Here is a 20,084-nt window from a genome sequence, read left to right on the forward strand (position 1 = left end):
TCAGGAAATGAAGCTTGAAAAATACATTTTGAAAGCAAGATTCAAGCTCATTTCCTTTTACTTGGAAATAAAGGTTTTACAAAACATTTAATTTTGAACTGTTAATGCTGAGGTCTGATTACATTGCAGACCTTAACTGCAAAAGGGAAAGCTGACCTATTAACATTTAACAAAATTTGTCTAAATAAATTTATTTGTCATCACAATAACCTGAGCATAAAATACTGGTGGACCAAATGTCTGTCTTTGTCGGTACTAAAAATTCTGACGGTTATTGAATGCTTAGTCACTGGGAATATTGGCAAACATTGATGGTGAGCCGTGTGTTTTACCTTGCTTATTACCCTGGTAAAGGAAAGACTTGGCAAGGAAAAAATAAGAAGATATCACATCATTAGTGTGTACTTAGTATTTCACCAGATGGAGATTAAACAATTTTGTTATACAGTATACAGTATATATGTTTCATATATGTAGCACATCACATGACAACACATCACATCCTTAGGGGTACATATTGATGGAAATTGGATTATCCTGTAATCAACTCATGCATTAATCATCTACTTTCATGGCGACTTATGGTGATGTATACTGATGGTAAAACAGATGATCTGGTATATTGGCAAAATAATTCATTAATGACAGTGCATGACTTCAGATTTTTGGTATGATGTGATACTGTAAAATCTTGATGTGTGTCAGAGTTACCCTATAGAAAGCCATCTTATTAATGGTACAGTATGCAGTATAATGACTGACGTTCACTTATTAGGATCCAAAGAAAATTAGTTGCCATCTCTCCTGAGGTATCAGGAAGGCAAATAAGCATAAGTGAAAACAAATATCTCATATGATGGATCTGACGATTAATGCACTTTTAATGTTTATCATTTACATGAAAAACAGGATCCTACTGTCCCATCACTAGCTCTAAAACAAAGTAAAGTTTATATATAGAAATGAATTCATGACAAATCATCATATACTTAACTTCATTGAGACATGTCATAGGAAAACTTTCAAGTCAAGTTTGAAAGCACAGAGTCAAGTCAAACTGCTGTATCAGGCATCAAATCTGACCCTAAGGAAGATAAGAGGGTTGCCAGATAACAGCTAAAGTTGAACAACTCACCTGCTGCGCTTGGTCTTCTTGGACTTATGTTTTTTGCGAGATTCTATGCTTGATGACCTATCAAAAAGAAAATGTGTGTGGCATCAACATTAAATTCATAACTAACTGCTAGAATAATCTATAGCATACACTGTAATCATATTTTATTAGCTCAAAAGAGTAGTCTACAAATAAATTAATAAAAAAATATATATAGGAACCAAAAATTTACATTTTGCAAGGATATTCACTAATGATAAAATAGTACTCTACTGTATTTTTCAAACTGCCAAATAATATATATCTATATCTCACAAAGTGGGGCATATCAATTCAAAGTCTAAGCATGGATGTTTGAAATCACTGATGGTAGCGAACTGCGTAATAAGTACTGTACTGCACATGCTTATACTGTACTATAGATGCAATATTATAGATGGCAATTTAGAACTTAAGTTACCTCATAGGTTCAATGGTGTAAGATTTAAGCTTCATAAAATTGCTCAGATTAAGTAATAGTACCCCAAATGTACAAGTTGTTGCAGGGGTTACCATATGGCACAATTTGTACCATATAATGACATACTCCCACCACTTACTATTGTATATTTCATCAGATAGTAACCATTATTTCCCCTTTTGCAGGAATGCAAATGAAATTTATAAAACTTAATTGTTATTTTCTCAACTCGATGTAATTCATAAAAATTTTAACTTCAGTACAATTCATGGCGATCTAACATACAGTATCTGCATCCAAACCAAAAAGTGGTAGTAATTCTCCAAAACTAATGACACCTAAAAATACCAAATCAAATGCTGCTAGCATTGAGATTAACAATAACACTTAATTAGATGAGAAAACTCACCTGTCTCGACTCCTCTTCTTCTTTTTCTTTTTATCTTTTTTGTCTTTCTTTGATGAAGAGCGTTCAGGGGAGGGTGAGGGAGTATGAACCCAACTGTACTTCTTGCCAGCACTCTCTGGCCCCTGCCCCTCAGCAGAGGCTGATGCCTTCTGTTTCTCTGCCGCAGCCCGAGCCACCTCTTCCTTGGCCCGTCTGTTGGGGTCCAAGGACGAACCCTCGACAAAGTACTCAGAAATACCAAACGCTTCCTTCAGGCGGGAATTTTTCTCTTGCTGAGCCTCAGCTACTGCGTGGGTCTCCCGCACACTGAAATGAAACAAAATTGTATTCTTAATTTATGCTGACCACATTATATCAGTGTAAATGTTTCACTAAACTGTATTATAACTGTTGAGGGAAAGCTTGTTCTTATGTCAAATAGTGCCAATTCTACTTCAGGATCTAAATTTTATTACAATAATGAGGCATAATGCTATAACGTACTTTATAATATGACTACTTTTATTACAGTAAGTATTACCAAACATGAAACCATCACTGGCGATTTAATAAAAAAATAAATCATCTCTTTTGAATTTAAACAAAATCAGTCATGTTTGAACAGTCATAAACACAACAATCAACAGAATATGACAAATTCGAAGATAATTTGTATTTTTCCTAACCATACAAACCTTAGCTATTTACAAAGGGTTATTACTTTTAGCGTAGCTGAAATGGCGAGCCATTAGAATTTAACGAGGGTGTATTACCCCCGCGCTAGTTAGCGGGGGGGTAGGGGAGTGGTAGCTAGCTACCCCTCCTCCCCCTCACACACAGGTGAATACTCACTTTCACTTAGAGGTAGGACTTGTCTTGGGGGACAGGGCTGGCGGGCAAATATGTGTAAATAGCTAAGGTTTGTATGGTTAGGAAAAATACAAATTATCTTCGAATTTGTCATTTGTTCCGTAACCGAAATACAAACCACGCTATTTACAAAGGGTGACTTATCCCTTAGGAAGGGTGGAAAGTCCCCAGCCATACTGGCTTTGGCTTTACCCGGGGACTCAGAATCCGAGTGAGTCGCACTCGAGAAAAGGAGTCCCTGCACCTCACAAGTTCCTTGCACCGCAAGGAACCATGTGGCCTACGTAAGCTTGTGTGTGAAGGAAGAAGTGTGACCCGTCTTAGGCAGTTGACCTGGAGTTCCAGAAGGAACTCTGGGTTAAGACGTTCCCAATACCACCTCGTCAGGGTATGGGGGACGCGACAGTATTGACTCAATACTCGGAACACAAGGAAGCATGGTTTACCTGCAGAGGTTCGAGGTCAGCTATGCAGAGACCAGGATGCTGCTTCCCCGTAGAGGGGATGATGAAGAAAGAAGTAAGGGCCAGACATACTTCTTTCGTTCATGCAGACTAAAACCTGATAACAATGCCCTCAACCTTCTGCTACCTGTCCAAAAAGGAGCCTGAGGTTAGACCAGCTGTTGTGTAGCCACCACAGAGCGATAGAAAACGTATCGAGACTCCTGTGGGTCACGCCCTGCAGGAAGCGGGCTGCGAAGGTCATCAGACGCTTCCAGACTCCAGCTTGTAGCACCTGCGTCACAGAGTAGTATTACTCGAAGGCGAGGGACGTTGCGATGTATCCAACATCGTGCTGTAGGGCGACGTGACGGGGGAGGGTCTGAAGACAGGTCGAGATGAATGTCCTTGAGTCCGGGCTGAAGAGGTATACTGGTGACTCTCCCCCCATGTCCTCCTTGTGTTCCCAAATCGGCTGCAACTGAGGCCAAACTGCAGCTGTTCCCAGCGCTAACCTCTCGATTCCTGTACTGGCCAGAAAGAGAAGGTCTTGGGACATCAGACACAGAATGGAGACTCAAAATCTTGAATGAATCGGACCGAAGGGTCGGGACCCTCAGATTCTGAGTCTAGCCAACAACTCAGGAGCGAGCCTGAATGTTGCCTTCCCCTCTTCCTTAGAAAGGGGGGAGTAGTAAGAGACCAAGAAGATTGCTTACACACTGGCCGTGGCCAGAGTGAGCAGAAGACCCAGGGCGGAATACAATCCGAGGCCTGTCGTAAAAGGGTCTTGAGAAGATCTCTTAAAGGACTAAAAGTCCGAGCCATGCTCCAAGTTGGAGGTCTTCCTCCGACTAGGGCAGGGACGATCGTAGCTTCGCATGAGCGAGGATAGATCCAGCGGGCAGGAAAAAGTTATTCCTTTAAGCCTGAAGGTCAGGGAAAGGCTGAACGACAGGCTTCATTGCCAAGAGCGGAAAGGAGTTTCCTCCCGCCGAAAGGCAATAAGACCGTTATTGCTGGAGAAGAGGCCTCACGGGAAGAGGTATATCTCCCACGGCACCAACCACCTTAGACTCTTCACTTTGCCTGGGAGACCCCTGTGGATGACTATCGCAGATGACGCGACCTCCGTACCGCGACTGTAGCGGGTTGTCTCTTCTAGAGGAGGAAGCGTAGTGTCTCCAGGCATGAAGCCGAAGCGACGCCCCGGTTCGGGAGAGATGTCGCAGTGTGGTTGCTTGAGTAGTCTGCGCCGTGGGAGAAGCTCTCCCGGGAGTTCCGTCAGGGGAAGCAGAGGGTCCAGAAACCGTTCTGCACATAGTCCCAGTGGAGCTCTCCCATTGAAAGGTTGACAGACAACCTGGATTTGTTGAGACCCATTGTCCGCAGACAAAAAGGAGGGAAGACGCAGGCGTCGAAGTTGTCCCACCATCACCGGAATGCATCTTGCCAGAGTCTCGGGGTCTGAGACTGGGGGGAAAACTAGCGGAAGCTTGAGGTTCCAAGCTGTCGCGATCAGGTCCCCCAGACCAGCACTTGCTGGTTACCCAAGGTCAAAGACCCCTAGGTACACTCTCTATGAGGCTCTGCTCGGATAGTCTGAGAGAAACATTCCCCTGCCTGGAATGAGAGAGCCGATGGTGGAATTGAGAGAATCTCAATCATCCCGATATCTCTACTGCAAGATGTGAAGGTGTGAAAATGCGTCCCCTGCTGGTTAGCATGAAGTCGACACGCAACGGGGCGACTTGGCAGGAGCGGTAGGATCTGAAGAGGGGCCAGACTAAGGCCCTTAAGCCTGCCTGAATGATGGAGAGGTATCCTTCAGGTCTTGACCATAGGCCTGGACCGGAACATGCCCCCCCCCCTTTCCTTTGACGAGTCCGAGAACCGCATCAAGAATGTGGGGAAAGGACGAGAATATCCACTACCATCAAGAGGCTCCATAGGTCAACACCCATTGCAGGTTTAATAGTTCCGCTGGTCCCATAGGGCCAGGGAGTCCGGTTAAACATTGCCTGAAGCCACCGGAACTTGGATCGCCCCACATGGAACTTATCCTGAGGCGACCGTTCGGACTATAAACGGGTCAATGAGGAAAGAAGAACTAGGAAACGTTCCAAGGTAGGGCTGAAAACTCTGCTTGACTGAGAACAGGTACTGCGACTCTCCTCAGTCTTGCCACGGTGAACCGAAAGGAAGGCTCGGAGGATGTGGTAACAGAATCTGGCGTCCCCAGGTGGCCACCCATCCAAGTACCGACGTTGCTTAACCTCGCTGGACGGATGAGAAGCGGGGTTTCCAACGTGGTAAGGCGGTTGACTCAATATCATGGCCAGATACTCCAGATGTTGAGGCAGAGGAAGAGAAGGCTCCAAGCAAAATACCATGAGCCCACACTCATGGTCAGCATTCGGAAGCTTTTACCGGCGCTGAAGAAGGTCGAAACCCGAGCCTACCGGAGTTGACCAGGCCTCCAAACAGCAGAGGAGGCGGAAGTCTGCACCTGAGCGGCCAAGAGGAAGGCAGGGAGAGTTCTCTGGGGAAACAAACCTGCTATGCCACGGCGGGATAGCCACACTGCATCATAAGCAGGAGTACTTGCAGTTTAGGCTGAATTCGACGAGCACCCTGGAAGATGGATGGAATGGAAACTGAAAGTACCCGTCCTTCCGATCCAGGGTTAAAGGAGTCCTGTCGCCTCGTTACCAGTCTGATCGATTCTGCTGGTCTACGCTGGCCGAAGTTTGTTCGACAAACTTGATCAGGGCTGAGAGGTCGACTATGGACATCCCCTCTCAGATCCTTCCTTACAAGAAAGGATCGACTGAGGGGGCCGGGGGTGAAGCCGTCGATGATCCTAAGGAAGACCTTCGCCTAAGGTATGGATCATTCTGCCCAACCGGGCAACTCTGCTGATGCTATGGCATAGAGGTTCAGAGACACTGAATTCGCTGACAGAGACGGCAGGCGCGATATCCTTGGCTACTCACAGAGATTGTGCGGGAATGGGCATCGGGAAGCTGTCATTCGGATGAGTAACCTTAAGCATCCTCCCAGCGAAAAAACCTGCAATCCTAGAGTTCGTGAACTCCTTTTAGGACTATGCCCCCCCGGGGGAGTCTCCCGTGCCAACTGTTCCTGACAGGAGGAAACTACAATTGGACACCTTGTCCCAGTTGTCGTAGCCGATAACTTAGGCCGACGTGGTTGAAAGAAAAGGGAGCTGGAGCCCTGCAGAGTCTGGAAGAAAGCGCCTTGGAGGAGTGAAACCGGAAGTCGATTTACTCCGCACAGCAGATGTTTAAGTCTCTGTCCTTGGGCAAAGACAAAACTCTTCTCAAGGATGGAAGGGTGTCTGAGGTCGTTGACCTCCACAGATGAGACACCCGAAGGAAGCCTTCAGTCAGTGCGTCCAGATGGTACAACATCGAGCTTGTCCGCAAGTAGATACTTAACGACGAAAGGCCAAGGTGCCTGAGCTCGAGAGGAGGAAAGTACCCTTGATCTTCCTGTAGCTTCCTTGAACCAAACCTCGGGCCGTAACCGAGGAGGGAAAGAACCTGGTAAGCTCCCAGAGGAAGAGGTAAGCAGTCACCCCTTGTCCGATGGAGAAATCTTCAACGGAAAGCCCCCCCCCCCGCCAAAAATCCTTCCAGGGCGGGAGAAGGAGAGAGTACTCGTGCAGGAGAGGGGACCCTCGAGACCGACCTCTTGGGAACCAACTTCGCCCTGGGGGAAGTCACCACGAAGTCCACTCCTCTCTTTCTTTTCAGCGTAGGAGAGACAGCCGCTGGTTTGTTACCCTGGCCGGTGAGTGCTGGTTTCATAAACCTCATTAACGCCCGTGCCAGCGGATCAAACCATGTCTGCTGCTCCAAGGACACAGAGTCCGAAATCCTCGCTAAGGTGAAAGGGATCGGGCGATCCTTTGGAGAGGACACGACGGTTCCTGCCTGAAAAGAAGGTGGGAAGAATGCTGTACTGACCTGTCTTCGTCCTGCACTACCAACCTGTGCTTGGATGGAGGTGATCCCGAGTGCCGCCTAGGAGCACGCGTCCCTGCTGTTACCACCGGCTGTGGAATTCGCCGCGAACTATGGTCGCGCGAGGGCGAACGGTCGCGCAAAGGCGAATGGTCGCGCGGGCGCACAGGCGAGCGGTCGCGCGGGCGCGCAGGCGAGCGGTCGCGCGGGCGCGCAGGCGAGCGATCGCGCGGGCGAGCGATCGCACGGGCGCGCAGGCGAGCGATCGCGCGGGCGCGCAGGCGAATGGGCGTGACGGCGAGGGATCGTGCTGCCGCGTAGGTGAAGAAGATCGCTGGCGGTAAGCGATGGCGAGCAGCATGTGTAGGTGAAATGATCGCGTGATAGGGTGCGATGGTGATCAGCATCCGCAAGAGGGCGAGCGTTCAGGGTTGTGCGATGAGGAGCAGCATGCGTAAGCGGGCAATCGTGCAGGGTTGTGCGATGGCGAGCAGCATGCGCGGGTGAATGATCGCGTGAAAGGGTGCGATGGTGATCAGCATCCGCAAGAGGGCGATCGTTCAGGGTTGTGCGATGAGGAGCAGCATGCGTAAGCGGGCAATCGTTCAGGGTTGTGCGATGGCGAGCAGCATGCGCGGGTGAATGATCGCGTGAAAGGGTGCGATGGTGATCAGCATCCGCAAGAGGGCGATCGTTCAGGGTTGTGCGATGAGGAGCAGCATGCGTAAGCGGGCAATCGTTCAGGGTTGTGCGATGGCGAGCAGCATGCGCGGGTGAATGATCGCGTGAAAGGGTGCGATGGTGATCAGCATCCGCAGTTGAGGGTCGCGCGATGGCGATCAGCATCCGCAGTTGAAGGTCGCGCGATGGCGATCAGCATCCGCAGTTGAGGGTCGCGCGATGGCGATCAGCATCCGCAGTTGAGGGTCGCGCGATGGCGATCAGCATCCGCAGTTGAGGGTCGCGCGATGGTGATCAGCATCCGCAGTTGAGGGTCCCGCGATGGCGATCAGCATCCGCAGTTGAGGGTCGCGCGATGGCGATCAGCATCCGCAGTTGAGGGTCGCGCGATGGCGATCAGCATCCGCAGTTGAGGGTCGCGCGATGGCGATCAGCATCTGCAGTTGAGGGTCGCGCGATGGCGATCAGCATCCGCAGTTGAGCTAGTAGCTGGCGAACCATGTTCCTTCAGAAGTGTTGGAGAACGTTGGCGTGCCAGCTGTAACACACGTGGGCGATCCGGAGATCGCTGGCGAGCTGATGATCGCTGACGAGCTGATGATCGCTGGCGAGCTGATGATCGCTGACGAGCTGATGATCGCTGACGAGCTGATGATCGCTGACGAGCAGAAGGCTACGCGTGGAAGCCTGCGCAAAGAAGAAGAGTCCTTGACCCCGACCTGAACCGAAGTTCTAGATCGCGAGGGCGAACGTGGGCGCACAGGGCACGTAACAGGAACCGCAGGGAAGATCATCTTGAAAGCGCTGACGAACAGGAGAGCGCTGACGAACAGAAGGGCGCACAGGGAAACCCTGACACGCAAGGGAAGAACCCCCGTGGGGGCAACCCTTTGCCCCGAAGGGATCGTTGTCCGCCGGGAGACTGATGTCCGTCGGAAGACCGCTGTCCGTCGGGAAGACCGCTGTCCGTCGGGAAGACCGTTGTCCGTCGGGAAGACCGTTGCCCGTCGGAAGACGAGATTAGACTGCTGTCCATCTGCACCAAGACGGAAGATCGAGAAAAAGAAGTTGTAGGCTGCAATCGGAGATTCAAAAAGGCGCCTCAAGCACCCTTATAGGGAGATGAGAGGCCCTTACGACGAGGCGGACGGAGGGCCTTACGGCGAGGGAGGCCAACAGCAACAGCAACAGAAGAAACCTCCGAAGAGGAGTCTCTATGAGTGTACTCTCTCGCGAACGAAAGAGAAACACTTCGTGGAAGAGACTGGTCAGCCAGTGACCTAAAAGGGGCAATCCTCCGAAGAGGAGCTCCTGCAGTTGCCCAGCCCCTTGAGCGAAACTGCAGGTGCGACCGCTCAGCACCAAGAGCATAGTCGCACGAAAAAAAAGGCAAGAGAAGAACCCCCCAAAAGAGGAAAAGCTCAAGCCTGGACAGGAAAAAACTTCCCTCGGAAGGAAAGTTATCCGCCCAAGGAGGCAAGCCTCCTGACTGTTCTAAAATGAACTGGAGAGCTGTCCGTCGACACGGGAGTACTACCAGTAGAAGGAGACACGCCCCTGACGACAATACAAGGGGGGAGGCAGCAACAGCCGAATCCCCAGGACTCAACCAGACAGCTCACACCGTTGCTATATTACAGAAACGAACTAGATCGGTAACTGTAAAAAAAAAATAAAACAAATAATATTAGTACACATTCATTCCCCCGGGAAGGCTCCGAAGAGGAATCCCGAGGAAAAGGAACAAGAATTACACAACAGGCACGTGCCCTCACAACCACTTACACTCGCGGAAGGAGAGCTGTAACCAAAACAGAATTATAACAATTATAATTATGTAACTATGTAATTATGTAATTTAAAAATGAATGAACACTAATGAAAAAACGAAAACCCCGAAAGGAATCGTTCTACAAGCTGAAAAATTAACAACTACAATTAGATTCATAAACTAATTGAGACAAAATGTACGGCGTAGCAACCCCACCCACACGGGAAGGAAGCTACAAGGGCGTAGTAAAACATAGTAAAAGGGTGAACGACCTCAAGAGAGAGAGAGAGAGAGAAAGACCGAAGTCAAACTCGATCGCAACCCATAAAATTAGGCCGTGGTGGCCAAACTGCCGAGGCCTCCACGTAGATATCGTACACTACACACACACATCTGAAAAGGAAACTTACTTATTTCTATACTCAAATATATATACAAACATGAAAACATGTTTACATATATATTGAGTAAAAGAAAAGTAAGCGATTAAGTAAAGACAAAACAGACAATGGCTGCCAAGCGAGGACCAAGACAGAGACGTCTGTCACAGTCCGAGCCAAAAGTGAAAGTGAGTATTCACCTGTGTGTGAGGGGGAGGAGGGGTAGCTAGCTACCACTCCCCTACCCCCCCGCTAACTAGCGCGGGGGTAATACACCCTCGTTAAATTCTAATGGCTCGCCATTTCAGCTACGCTAAAAGTAATAACCCTTTGTAAATAGCGTGGTTTGTATTTCGGTTACGGAACAAATCAAAAATTAAAGTAACTATTCAGCCACTTTAATACAAATGTCCTGTGTAATCTGACTTCAGCAATGTCAATAACTTTAATACCATTATCAACGCCCAAAAAGTATTACTTAATAATAAACTAATGAGTAAAAATAATAATAAGGAAATAAAGGATCCAAGCACCCATTAACAATAAGGATCTCTTCAAACAGAGCTATCTCTGGTGTGTGCTCCACGAACGCATTAGCGAGTACAGTGAACCCTCACTACTTCGCGGTTCGACAATCGCGGATTCACCACTTCGCGGGGTTTTTCCATAACCCATATATATATACATATCGCGGATTTTCCGGAAATTTCGAAAATACCGCAATATCTGAAGACCCCAAATACGATATTTCGTTACCTGTAATTCCATTAATACTGTAATTAGTAATATCTGCTCTTACTGATTGTTCATTGCATTACATATGACATATAATTAAGCACAGAAAGAAATAAAACACGAAAAGAGAATGTGATCATACGATAATTCAGTACTGTATACAGTACGTAGTAAAATTAAATCGAACATGAAACGCAAATCAGATGCAGTCATACCATATTAGAATGGTGTGTACTGTAATGGATATGCTTCTTTTCCATGAATCTTTTGTATGTATACGTACGTAGTACTGCATCCAATAATATTCTTTGTTGCAAAAATCACATTTCGAATAAGCGTACGAGAGAGAGAGAGAGAGAGAGAGAGAGAGAGAGAGAGAGAGAGAGAGAGGCGTAAAATAGCGTACGTAAAGCTGTATTATTATTATTGTTATTATTATTATTATTGTTGTTGTTGTTAATAAAATTACTATTGTTATTATTATTATCATTATTATTATTATTATTACTGTACAGTATTATTATCATTATTTATTATTATTACGGTATTGTACTTAATCTACGTACGTTCAGTATGCGCGGGGCATCTTCTATGAGTAGGTAACCAACGCATCATAGTACTGTAAGACGGGTTGTGATTGGTTCAAGCGCTGATAGATGACGAATCAGAACTCAAGTTTTGTAATCTAGCCTCTGATTGGTGTTTTGACCGCTTCTCCAACCCGCAGCATCTCTTTCCGCGGTCACTTTGTCTCCCGCTGTATCGCTGTGTTGACGTTGTTAATTGTGAACTTTAATCTGTGCTGTGCGTGACTGTTTTAAGTTGAACTTTTTGTTGAACTTTCTGTTAAACCCTACTGTACAATGCCTCCCAAGCCTTCTGCTTCTACTAAGGCTGCTAGTGAGCCTAAACAGCACCGAAAGATGATGACGATTGCTGAGAAGGTGACGCTTCTCGATACTATGTTAAAAGACAGTAGAAGTTACGCGGCCGCAGACCTCGAAGACCTGACGAAATCGGGCAGTGAAGACAGTGAAACACAGGAAGAGATCCAAGAAAATGTCGAAGAAACGGTCTTAACATTAGAACGGCTTGCCAAGCTCTGCAAGCTTGCGAATGAGGTGAAAGAAATGTCGCAAGAGTGGGACGAGGATATGGTTCGTTCTGTACAATTCTGCACCAAGATCGATGAACACATGGCTCCCTACAGGATGCTCTTGCGAAAAAAGAAGCAGCGGCAGCAACTTCCGATCACAATGCCCTCAGAAGAAATTGAAGAAGTGTCTCAGGAAGAAGTTGAAGAGGTGTCCCAGGAAAAGACACCTCCGTCTGAAGAGACGTAAAATACTATTATTGGCTGCACAGTAGAAGACATCATCAGCTTCATCATCATCATTTCTACTGTGCAGCAAATTCATCGCCATCATCATTCAAGTTTTTCTTGAACTTCTTTCGTGGTGAGTACAGTAACAATCTTTATTTTTTACTTAAACATTTTAATATTTGTGCCTGTTTTATAGTTTAGTACTGTATGCATTAAGTTAAAGGGAAGGTTTTAAAAGCCTATCATATTTTTTTTGTTTAAAATTTACATTTACGTACGTAAAACAATCTCTCTCTCTCTCTCTCTCTCTCTCTCTCTCTCTCTCTCTCTCTCTCTCTCTCTCTCTCTCTCTCTCTCTCTCTCTCTCTCGTAAATTGTTTTCCTGCTTTGCTACGTACAGTATGTACTGTATGATTTTATATAGATACGGTAAATAATATTTGTAATAACATATTTTCTAAAAGCTTTTACTGTAAATATCATTATTTATCACTTTCATCATGCGCGTTAAATGCCTTCTTTGTTCTGAGCGTGGTTGTTTACTGAGCGTACTTTATGACGCCGTCATTTCAGGCGGCGTCATAAAGAAAAACATTTCATTTGGAAGTCCTAAGGAAAATTAAGTAAAACATTGGTAATAACAAAATCAACATACTGTATACATCAATATAATCGATGCAAAAACTAACCTATACATATATGTGTACAGTACACTAAATGAGTTTGTTTCTTCATTATGATCAGAGATAAACGTAAACAAAACATTGGTTGCCATTTTTTATCGTGCTTTTTAGGTGTTTAGGAAATACATGATATAAAATCGCCTTTAATATTTGTGCCTGTTTTAGTTTAGGGTACTGTAGTACATGCATTAAGTGTTCTGTACATTAAAGGGTAGTTTGTTAACAGTACTACGTACAAGGGAAGGTTTTAAAAGTCCGAATATACATGTTAAATAAATAGGTAAATATGATGTCACTACTTCGCGGATTTTCACCTATCGCGCCCGCGTCTGGAACCTATCTACCGCGATAAACGAGGGTTCACTGTACCATGTAAGCAAATGGATATGAGAAAACACAATTTTGCTAAATGCTTGCTCCTACACAAGATACCAGTTTCTCCCTGCAATGCATGTTGGTTTGACACTTCGTTACATAAGCTTAAACCTTGAGTTTCGTAGTAACTGTTCATACATATGAAGCCTAACTGCTTTATTACAGAACTGCTCATTCCTGAAACTGAAAAGCTTGTTACTATTTGGGACATAGGAGCCTTAAAATGTAACGGCAGTGACCTAAAAATAAGTTGCTGAGAGAGAGCGGAAATTTTATGCTTTCACATTGTCGAATAAAGTCTTTAATAACTCACTAATGCGCATTGTTTTTGTATAGTTCACTCACTGTATTGCAGTTCATATTACTGTAATTGTACAGTACAATAATGTACAGACATATTTTTACATCCTTTTCTTAACAAACACCTAAATCATTTATACCACTAAATAGACTAGAGTACTTCTAAATTTCAATCTACTAAACTCTCTTCACAGTCCTAAATAATAAAAATTCAACTATATAATCTTATAACTTATTTTAATATATAAGATCTTGTTATATTTAATCTTTAGTTTAATACAATTTCCCTCTTCCCTATAATTACACTAGATACTGAGCTATTATCCCTTTTGTGTATTTCATCATATAACTTCTCTTCCTTCTTTTCTTTTTCCTTTCCATTATTTACCTTCAATTAAATACTTCAGTCTCGTCAAGCGTTGCTTAAACTCTCCAGACCTACATGGCGCCGCCTGTCACCGTTTCACTCGCCTCCTGTGTTTGACAATCGTTCCACCTACAGCACACCACTCCTCTCCTACTCCATCATCTCTCTACCCTACAGACAAATGCTACTTACTGTTTAAGACAAAGTCTTCACACGCAACTCTCAAAATACCGCTTCCCCCACATGGAGTTCCCTTCCCTAACCCATAAGACAAACTCATTTATTACATACAGTAAATACCATAATAAAACTTTTCTATTTATATATTCCAGATGTCACTTCCCTCACTAGAATTGATCTCTCTCCTTAATTATTTTTTATTTGAAATTCCTTTTCTTTCGTCACAAGCGCTTAGCTTTTCTTCACTGACATAGATACCATATTGTATTTCTCTACAAGCTGTTACAATTTCATATGCTGATTCACCAAAGTTGTTAAGGTACTACCCATTAATGTTAATTCCTACATTTTCTCAACTAAGTTTTTCAAAAATACTTCTAGGCACACTGTGAATAATCTAGGAGAAATGAGGTTTCCCTGTCTAATTATTTTCTCAATCAGAATTTTCTCACTATCTTTATGTAGTTTTGGGATTGATGTACTTCCCATACAGCCATTTTCAAGTGTTCTAACATAAGGTTCATCTATTCCTAAGTCTTTGAAGGGCTTTCATTACTGCTAAAGTTTTGATAGAATCAAAAGCTTTCTCATCATCTAAAAGGCCATATTATTATTATTATTATTATTATTATTATTATTATTATTATTATTATTATTATTACTTGCTAAGCTACAACCCTAATTGAAAAAGCAGGGTGCTATAAGTCCAAGGCCCCCAGCAGGGAAAATAGCTCAGTGAGAAAGGAAATAAGGAAATATACTAAATAGAAGTTTAAGAACAATAACATTAAAATAAATCTTTCACACATACATGGTAAATACTTTAAAAATACAAAAGGAAGAGAAACAAGATATATAAATGTGTGCCTGAGTGTAGCCTCAAGCAATAAAACTCTACCCCAAGACAGTGGAAGACCATGGTACAGAGGCTGTGGCACTACCCAGGACTAGAGAACACTGGTTTGATTTTGGAGTGTCCTTCTAGAAGAGCTGCTTACCATATCTAAAGAGTCTCTTCTATTCTTACCAAGAGTAAAGTAGCTACTAAACAATTACAGTGCAGTACTTGACTCCTTGAGTGAAGAAGAATTGTTTGGAAATCTCAGTGTTGTCAGGTGTATGAGGACAGAGGAGAATGTGGAAAGAATAGGCCAGGCTATTCAGCGTAAGAGTAGGCAAAGGAAAAATTAGCCGTAACCAGAGAGGGGTTCAAGGTAATATTGTCAGGCCAGTCAAAGGACCCAATAACTCTTTAGCAGTAGTATCACAATGGGTGGCAATGTAGTGGCTTTTCATGTTCAGTTGATTTTTTCATAACTGGTTAATTACATGGATATGGTCAGTTATTGAATACCCACTTCTAAAGCCTGCCTGCTCTGATGAATGATTAAAGTCTAGCTGTCTTTCTATGTGGCCTAATATGATATTTGTAAACACTTTAGATACTATCCAAGTCTTTTGTGTTTTCTTTATTGTGAATGAATATAATGATATATTTTTCCAAGCTGTAGGCACAGAACATTCTTGCAGACATTTTGAGTAAACCAGTGAGTTTTACTATTGTGAGATCTCCATGTATTATCAAAATATTTATGAAGCCATTTTCTCCTCCTACGCCTCTTTCCATACCATTAAATGCATTTTTTACTACTCCTATTACTTTTGGCACGAGCTCAGGTGTTTCAACATTTTTATTGGCAAAGTTATCTATTATTTCTTATATCACTTTTGTATAGCATTGCATAAAAATCCTCTGCAATTTTTATCACTCCATCTTTTTTGTTGATATTTCCATATTCATCATTTAAAGCAAATATCTGCTGGTGCCCTGTTCCAAATCTTTTCATCAATTTCATGCTTCTTCATTTCTATTAATTCTTTAATGCTTCCTCTATTTGGGTGTGATTGTGTTCATATGTATACAGTATGTGTGTATATATATATATATATATATATATATATATATATATATATATATATATATATATATATATATATATATATATATATATATATATATATATATATATATATATATATATATATATATATATATATATATATATAATTTGGGTATTAGAATATTGTAGAAATAAAAAATAACAAATAAAAAAGAGCACCATGAAACCTGTCCATCCATTCTGGGAATAAAATAATAACAGAAAAACAAACCATTCATCTCACAATTAATTCCCAAAAGCTAGTGATCACCTGAGGACTGAGAAAATTTGGGAAGTAGTAGTAATCACCTAGAGTCTGTTGACTCTCCACACAATGGCTATTCTCATCATCCCCACCCGGACAAATATGTCTTAACAAAGTTTTTTATATTTATAAAATGCAGTGGGTGAGGACAGGGAAATTCCTCATAATACAGTGGCTCTTTTCATCAACAAATATGTCTTAACAAAGTTTTTTATATTTATAAAATGCAGTGGGTGAGGACAGGGAAATTCCTCATAATACAGTGGCTCTTTTCATCAAGTGTTATTCTTTTGTAAGGACCCTGTTCTTTCCATTCAGTAAGGTAAGATTATAAGTTCTACATTGATGATGATTAAAACACCTTCAAATTAACTGAAATAAATTTTTTGGGATTAACAGGTATCTTGCAAGTTTAAAGGTTTATAGGCCACTTATGAATGGCAGAGGCAAGGGACAGTGATTTTGCCCAATCAAGCAAGAAAATTCCCTAGAGACTGACCATATATGCATATGATCAGCCCCTCTCTACCCAAGCTAGGACCAATGGCTGCTGATGACTCAGCAGATAGATCTATGGGCTCTCACAAAACTCCCATCCTTAGCTCACATGGATGGCGAGGTTGCAGCGACCAAAGGAACTAAAGAATTTGAGTGTGACTCCTGGCCTTTCATATGAGACATTATAGAGCAGCTTTTACAGTTACATTAGTGATTGATTAGGAAAAATAACACTATCCCCATTTTTAAGAAAAATTCTTATACCAATCGTCTTTAAAAAAATAAACAAAGACATTGAGTTTGTGATCACTAACTTTGAAGTCAATACCTTCCAAAATATCTCTTTTTCTCTTGCATGTATTACCAACTAGTCCTTTCTCTCCTCGATTGCTTTGATGAAAAGAAATAAATATATGTTCAAAGTTGTCTGAATATGTCAATCTTCACCTTCCCCAATGCCAGCTGCAGTTAAATTTTTGTAAGTATAACACTTCTTTAATCAGCGCAAGCTCTTCTAAGTCTAGCCATATCTCTTCAAAATACTTTCTTTCAATGAAATGATTTTCGAATCGGATGTTTTCCGTCTCTTCAGTGGCGATTTGGCAATTTCATTCAATTTTATCCTCCCAATCTTCAGGATCTTCTTTGCTATGAGCCCCAGTGTCCTCTTTTCTATGACCTCCGACATCCTCTTTGATATGGCATCCAGTGTCCTCTTTGCTATGACCTCCGTGTCCTCTTTGCTATGACCTCCGTGTCCTCTTTGCTATGACCTCCGTGTCCTCTTTGCTATGACCTCCGTGTCCTCTTTGCTATGACCTCCGTGTCCTCTTTGCTATGACCTCCGTGTCCTCTTTGCTATGACCTCCGTGTCCTCTTTGCTGACCTCCGTGTCCTCTTTGCTATGACCTCCGTGTCCTCTTTGCTATGACCTCTGTGTCCTCTTTGCTATGACCTCCGTGTCCTCTTTGCTATGACCCCAGACATCCTTTTTGTTAAGGAATTCAGTGTCCTTTATGCTACGATCGCTGGTGTCCTCTTTGTTATGGCCTCTGGTGTCCTCTTTGTTATGGCCACTGGTGTCCTCTTTTCCTATGGCCTTTGATATCTTCTTTATCATGCCATTCAGTGTCCTCCTCTTTGCTACAACCTCTGGTGTCTTCTTTGCTATGACCTCTGGTGTCCTCTTTGTTATGGCCTCTGGTGCCTTCTTTGCTATGGCCTCCAGGTTCTTTGCTATGAGCCCCAGTGTCCTCTTTGCTATGACCTCTGGTGTCTCTTTGCTATGACCTCTGACATCCTCTTTGTTATGGCATCCAGTGTCCTCTTTGCTATGGCCTCTGGTGTCTTCTTTGCTATGACCTATAGGATCTTCTTTGCTATAAGCCCCAGTGTCCTCTTTGCTATAACCTCTGGTGTCTCTTTGCTATGACCTCCGCCATTCTCTTTGTTATGGCATCCAGTGTCGTCTTTGCTATGACCTCCGACATCCTCTTTGTTAAGGAATTCAGTGTCCTTTTTGCTATGATCTCTGGTGTCCTCTGACATCTTCTTTGTCATGGCATTCAATGTCCTCCTCTTTGCTATGACATCTGGTGTCTTCTTTGCTATGATCTCTGGTGTCCTCTTTGTTATGGCCTATGGTGTCTTCTTTGCTATGGCCTCCAAGATCTTCTTTGCAATGATCCCCAGTGACCTCTTTGCTATGACCTCTGGTGTCTCTCTGCTATGACCTCCGTGTCTTCTTTGCTATGATATCCGTGTCTTCTTTGCTATGACCTCCGTGTCCTCTTTGCTATGACCTCCGACATCCTCTTTGATAAGCAATCCAATGTCCTTTTTGCTACGATCTCTGGTGTCATCTGTTATGGCCTCTGGTGTCCTCTTTGTTATCGCCTCTGGTGTCCTCTTTGCTATGGCCTCTGACATCTTCTTTGTCATGGCATTCAGTGTCCTCCTCTTTGCTATGACCTCTGGTGTCTTCTTTGCTATGACCTCTGATGTCCTCTTTGTTATGGCCTCTGGTGTCTTCTTTGCTATGGCCTCCAGGATCTTCTTGGTTATGAGCACCAGTGTCCTCTTTGCTATGACCTCCGTGTCTTCTTTGCTATGACCTCCGTGTCCTCTTTGCTATGACCTCCGACATCCTCTTTGATAAGCAATCCAATGTCCTTTTTGCTACGATCTCTGGTGTCATCTGTTATGGCCTCTGGTGTCCTCTTTGTTATCGCCTCTGGTGTCCTCTTTGCTATGGCCTCTGACATCTTCTTTGTCATGGCATTCAGTGTCCTCCTCTTTGCTATGACCTCTGGTGTCTTCTTTGCTATGACCTCTGATGTCCTCTTTGTTATGGCCTCTGGTGTCTTCTTTGCTATGGCCTCCAGGATCTTCTTGGTTATGAGCACCAGTGTCCTCTCTGCTATGACCTCCGTGTCTTCTTTGCTATGATATCCGTGTCTTCTTTGCTATGACCTCCGTGTCCTCTTTGCTATGACCTCCGACATCCTCTTTGATAAGCAATCCAATGTCCTTTTTGCTACGATCTCTGGTGTCATCTGTTATGGCCTCTGGTGTCCTCTTTGTTATCGCCTCTGGTGTCCTCTTTGCTATGGCCTCTGACATCTTCTTTGTCATGGCATTCAGTGTCCTCCTCTTTGCTATGACCTCTGGTGTCTTCTTTGCTATGACCTCTGATGTCCTCTTTGTTATGGCCTCTGGTGTCTTCTTTGCTATGGCCTCCAGGATCTTCTTGGTTATGAGCACCAGTGTCCTCTTTGCTATGACCTCCGACATCCTCTTTGTTATGGCATCCAGTGTCCTCTTTGTTATGACCTTAATGTACTCTTTGCTTTGACCTCCGGTGTCCTCTTGTTATGGTATCCGATGCCCTCTTTGGTACAACCTTTGGTGTCCTCTTTGTTGTGGCTTCCGGTGCTCTCGTTGCTATGATTTCTGGTGTCCTCTTTGCAATAACTGATGTCCTTTTTGCTGTGATCTCTGACATCAATCTTGTTGTTATGGTATCTGATGCCATATTCGCTACAACCTCCGGTGTCCTCTTTGCTATGACCTTTGGTGTCTTTTTTTGTGATGACATCTGGTGTCCTCTTTGCTACGACCTCTTCTTAACAATATCCCTAGTTTAGTATTTTTATTCGTTCCCTCAACCCCAAAGGATTAATCTTGATCATAGTCTCATTTTCCAAGCACTAAAACCTTTTTCCCAAATCCTTCCCTCCACCTAACCCTCCTATTCCAGCCAAGTCTCTTCTCTAATTTCATCGTTTAATTCACCATTATTAGTTTGACACTTTTGGATAT

General features: G+C 43.6%; 2 protein-coding genes across 3 annotated transcripts in view; both read right to left on the reverse strand.

Annotated features, from left to right (window-relative positions):
* LOC137655871 (SRRM2 protein homolog rsr-2-like) overlaps positions 1-20,084 on the reverse strand; it is a 325,653-nt gene that overhangs the window by 40,702 nt on the left and 264,867 nt on the right. For both annotated transcript variants that reach the window (XM_068390068.1, XM_068390067.1), the window contains 2 exons: positions 1,984-2,289; positions 1,136-1,192 (listed from right to left, as the gene is read on the reverse strand). In XM_068390068.1, coding sequence (XP_068246169.1) covers positions 1,136-1,192; positions 1,984-2,289 — 363 coding nt within the window. The remainder of the gene's footprint in view (positions 1-1,135; positions 1,193-1,983; positions 2,290-20,084) is intronic.
* LOC137655902 (uncharacterized) overlaps positions 20,049-20,084 on the reverse strand; it is a 4,028-nt gene continuing 3,992 nt past the window's right edge. Inside the window, exon 2 of the mRNA XM_068390120.1 lies at positions 20,049-20,084. This exon is cut by the window's right edge and continues 22 nt beyond it. Within this exon, the coding sequence (XP_068246221.1) occupies positions 20,049-20,084 (36 nt within the window).

This window comes from Palaemon carinicauda, chromosome 16, assembly GCF_036898095.1.
Source record: "Palaemon carinicauda isolate YSFRI2023 chromosome 16, ASM3689809v2, whole genome shotgun sequence".
Lineage (NCBI taxonomy): Eukaryota > Metazoa > Arthropoda > Malacostraca > Decapoda > Palaemonidae > Palaemon > Palaemon carinicauda.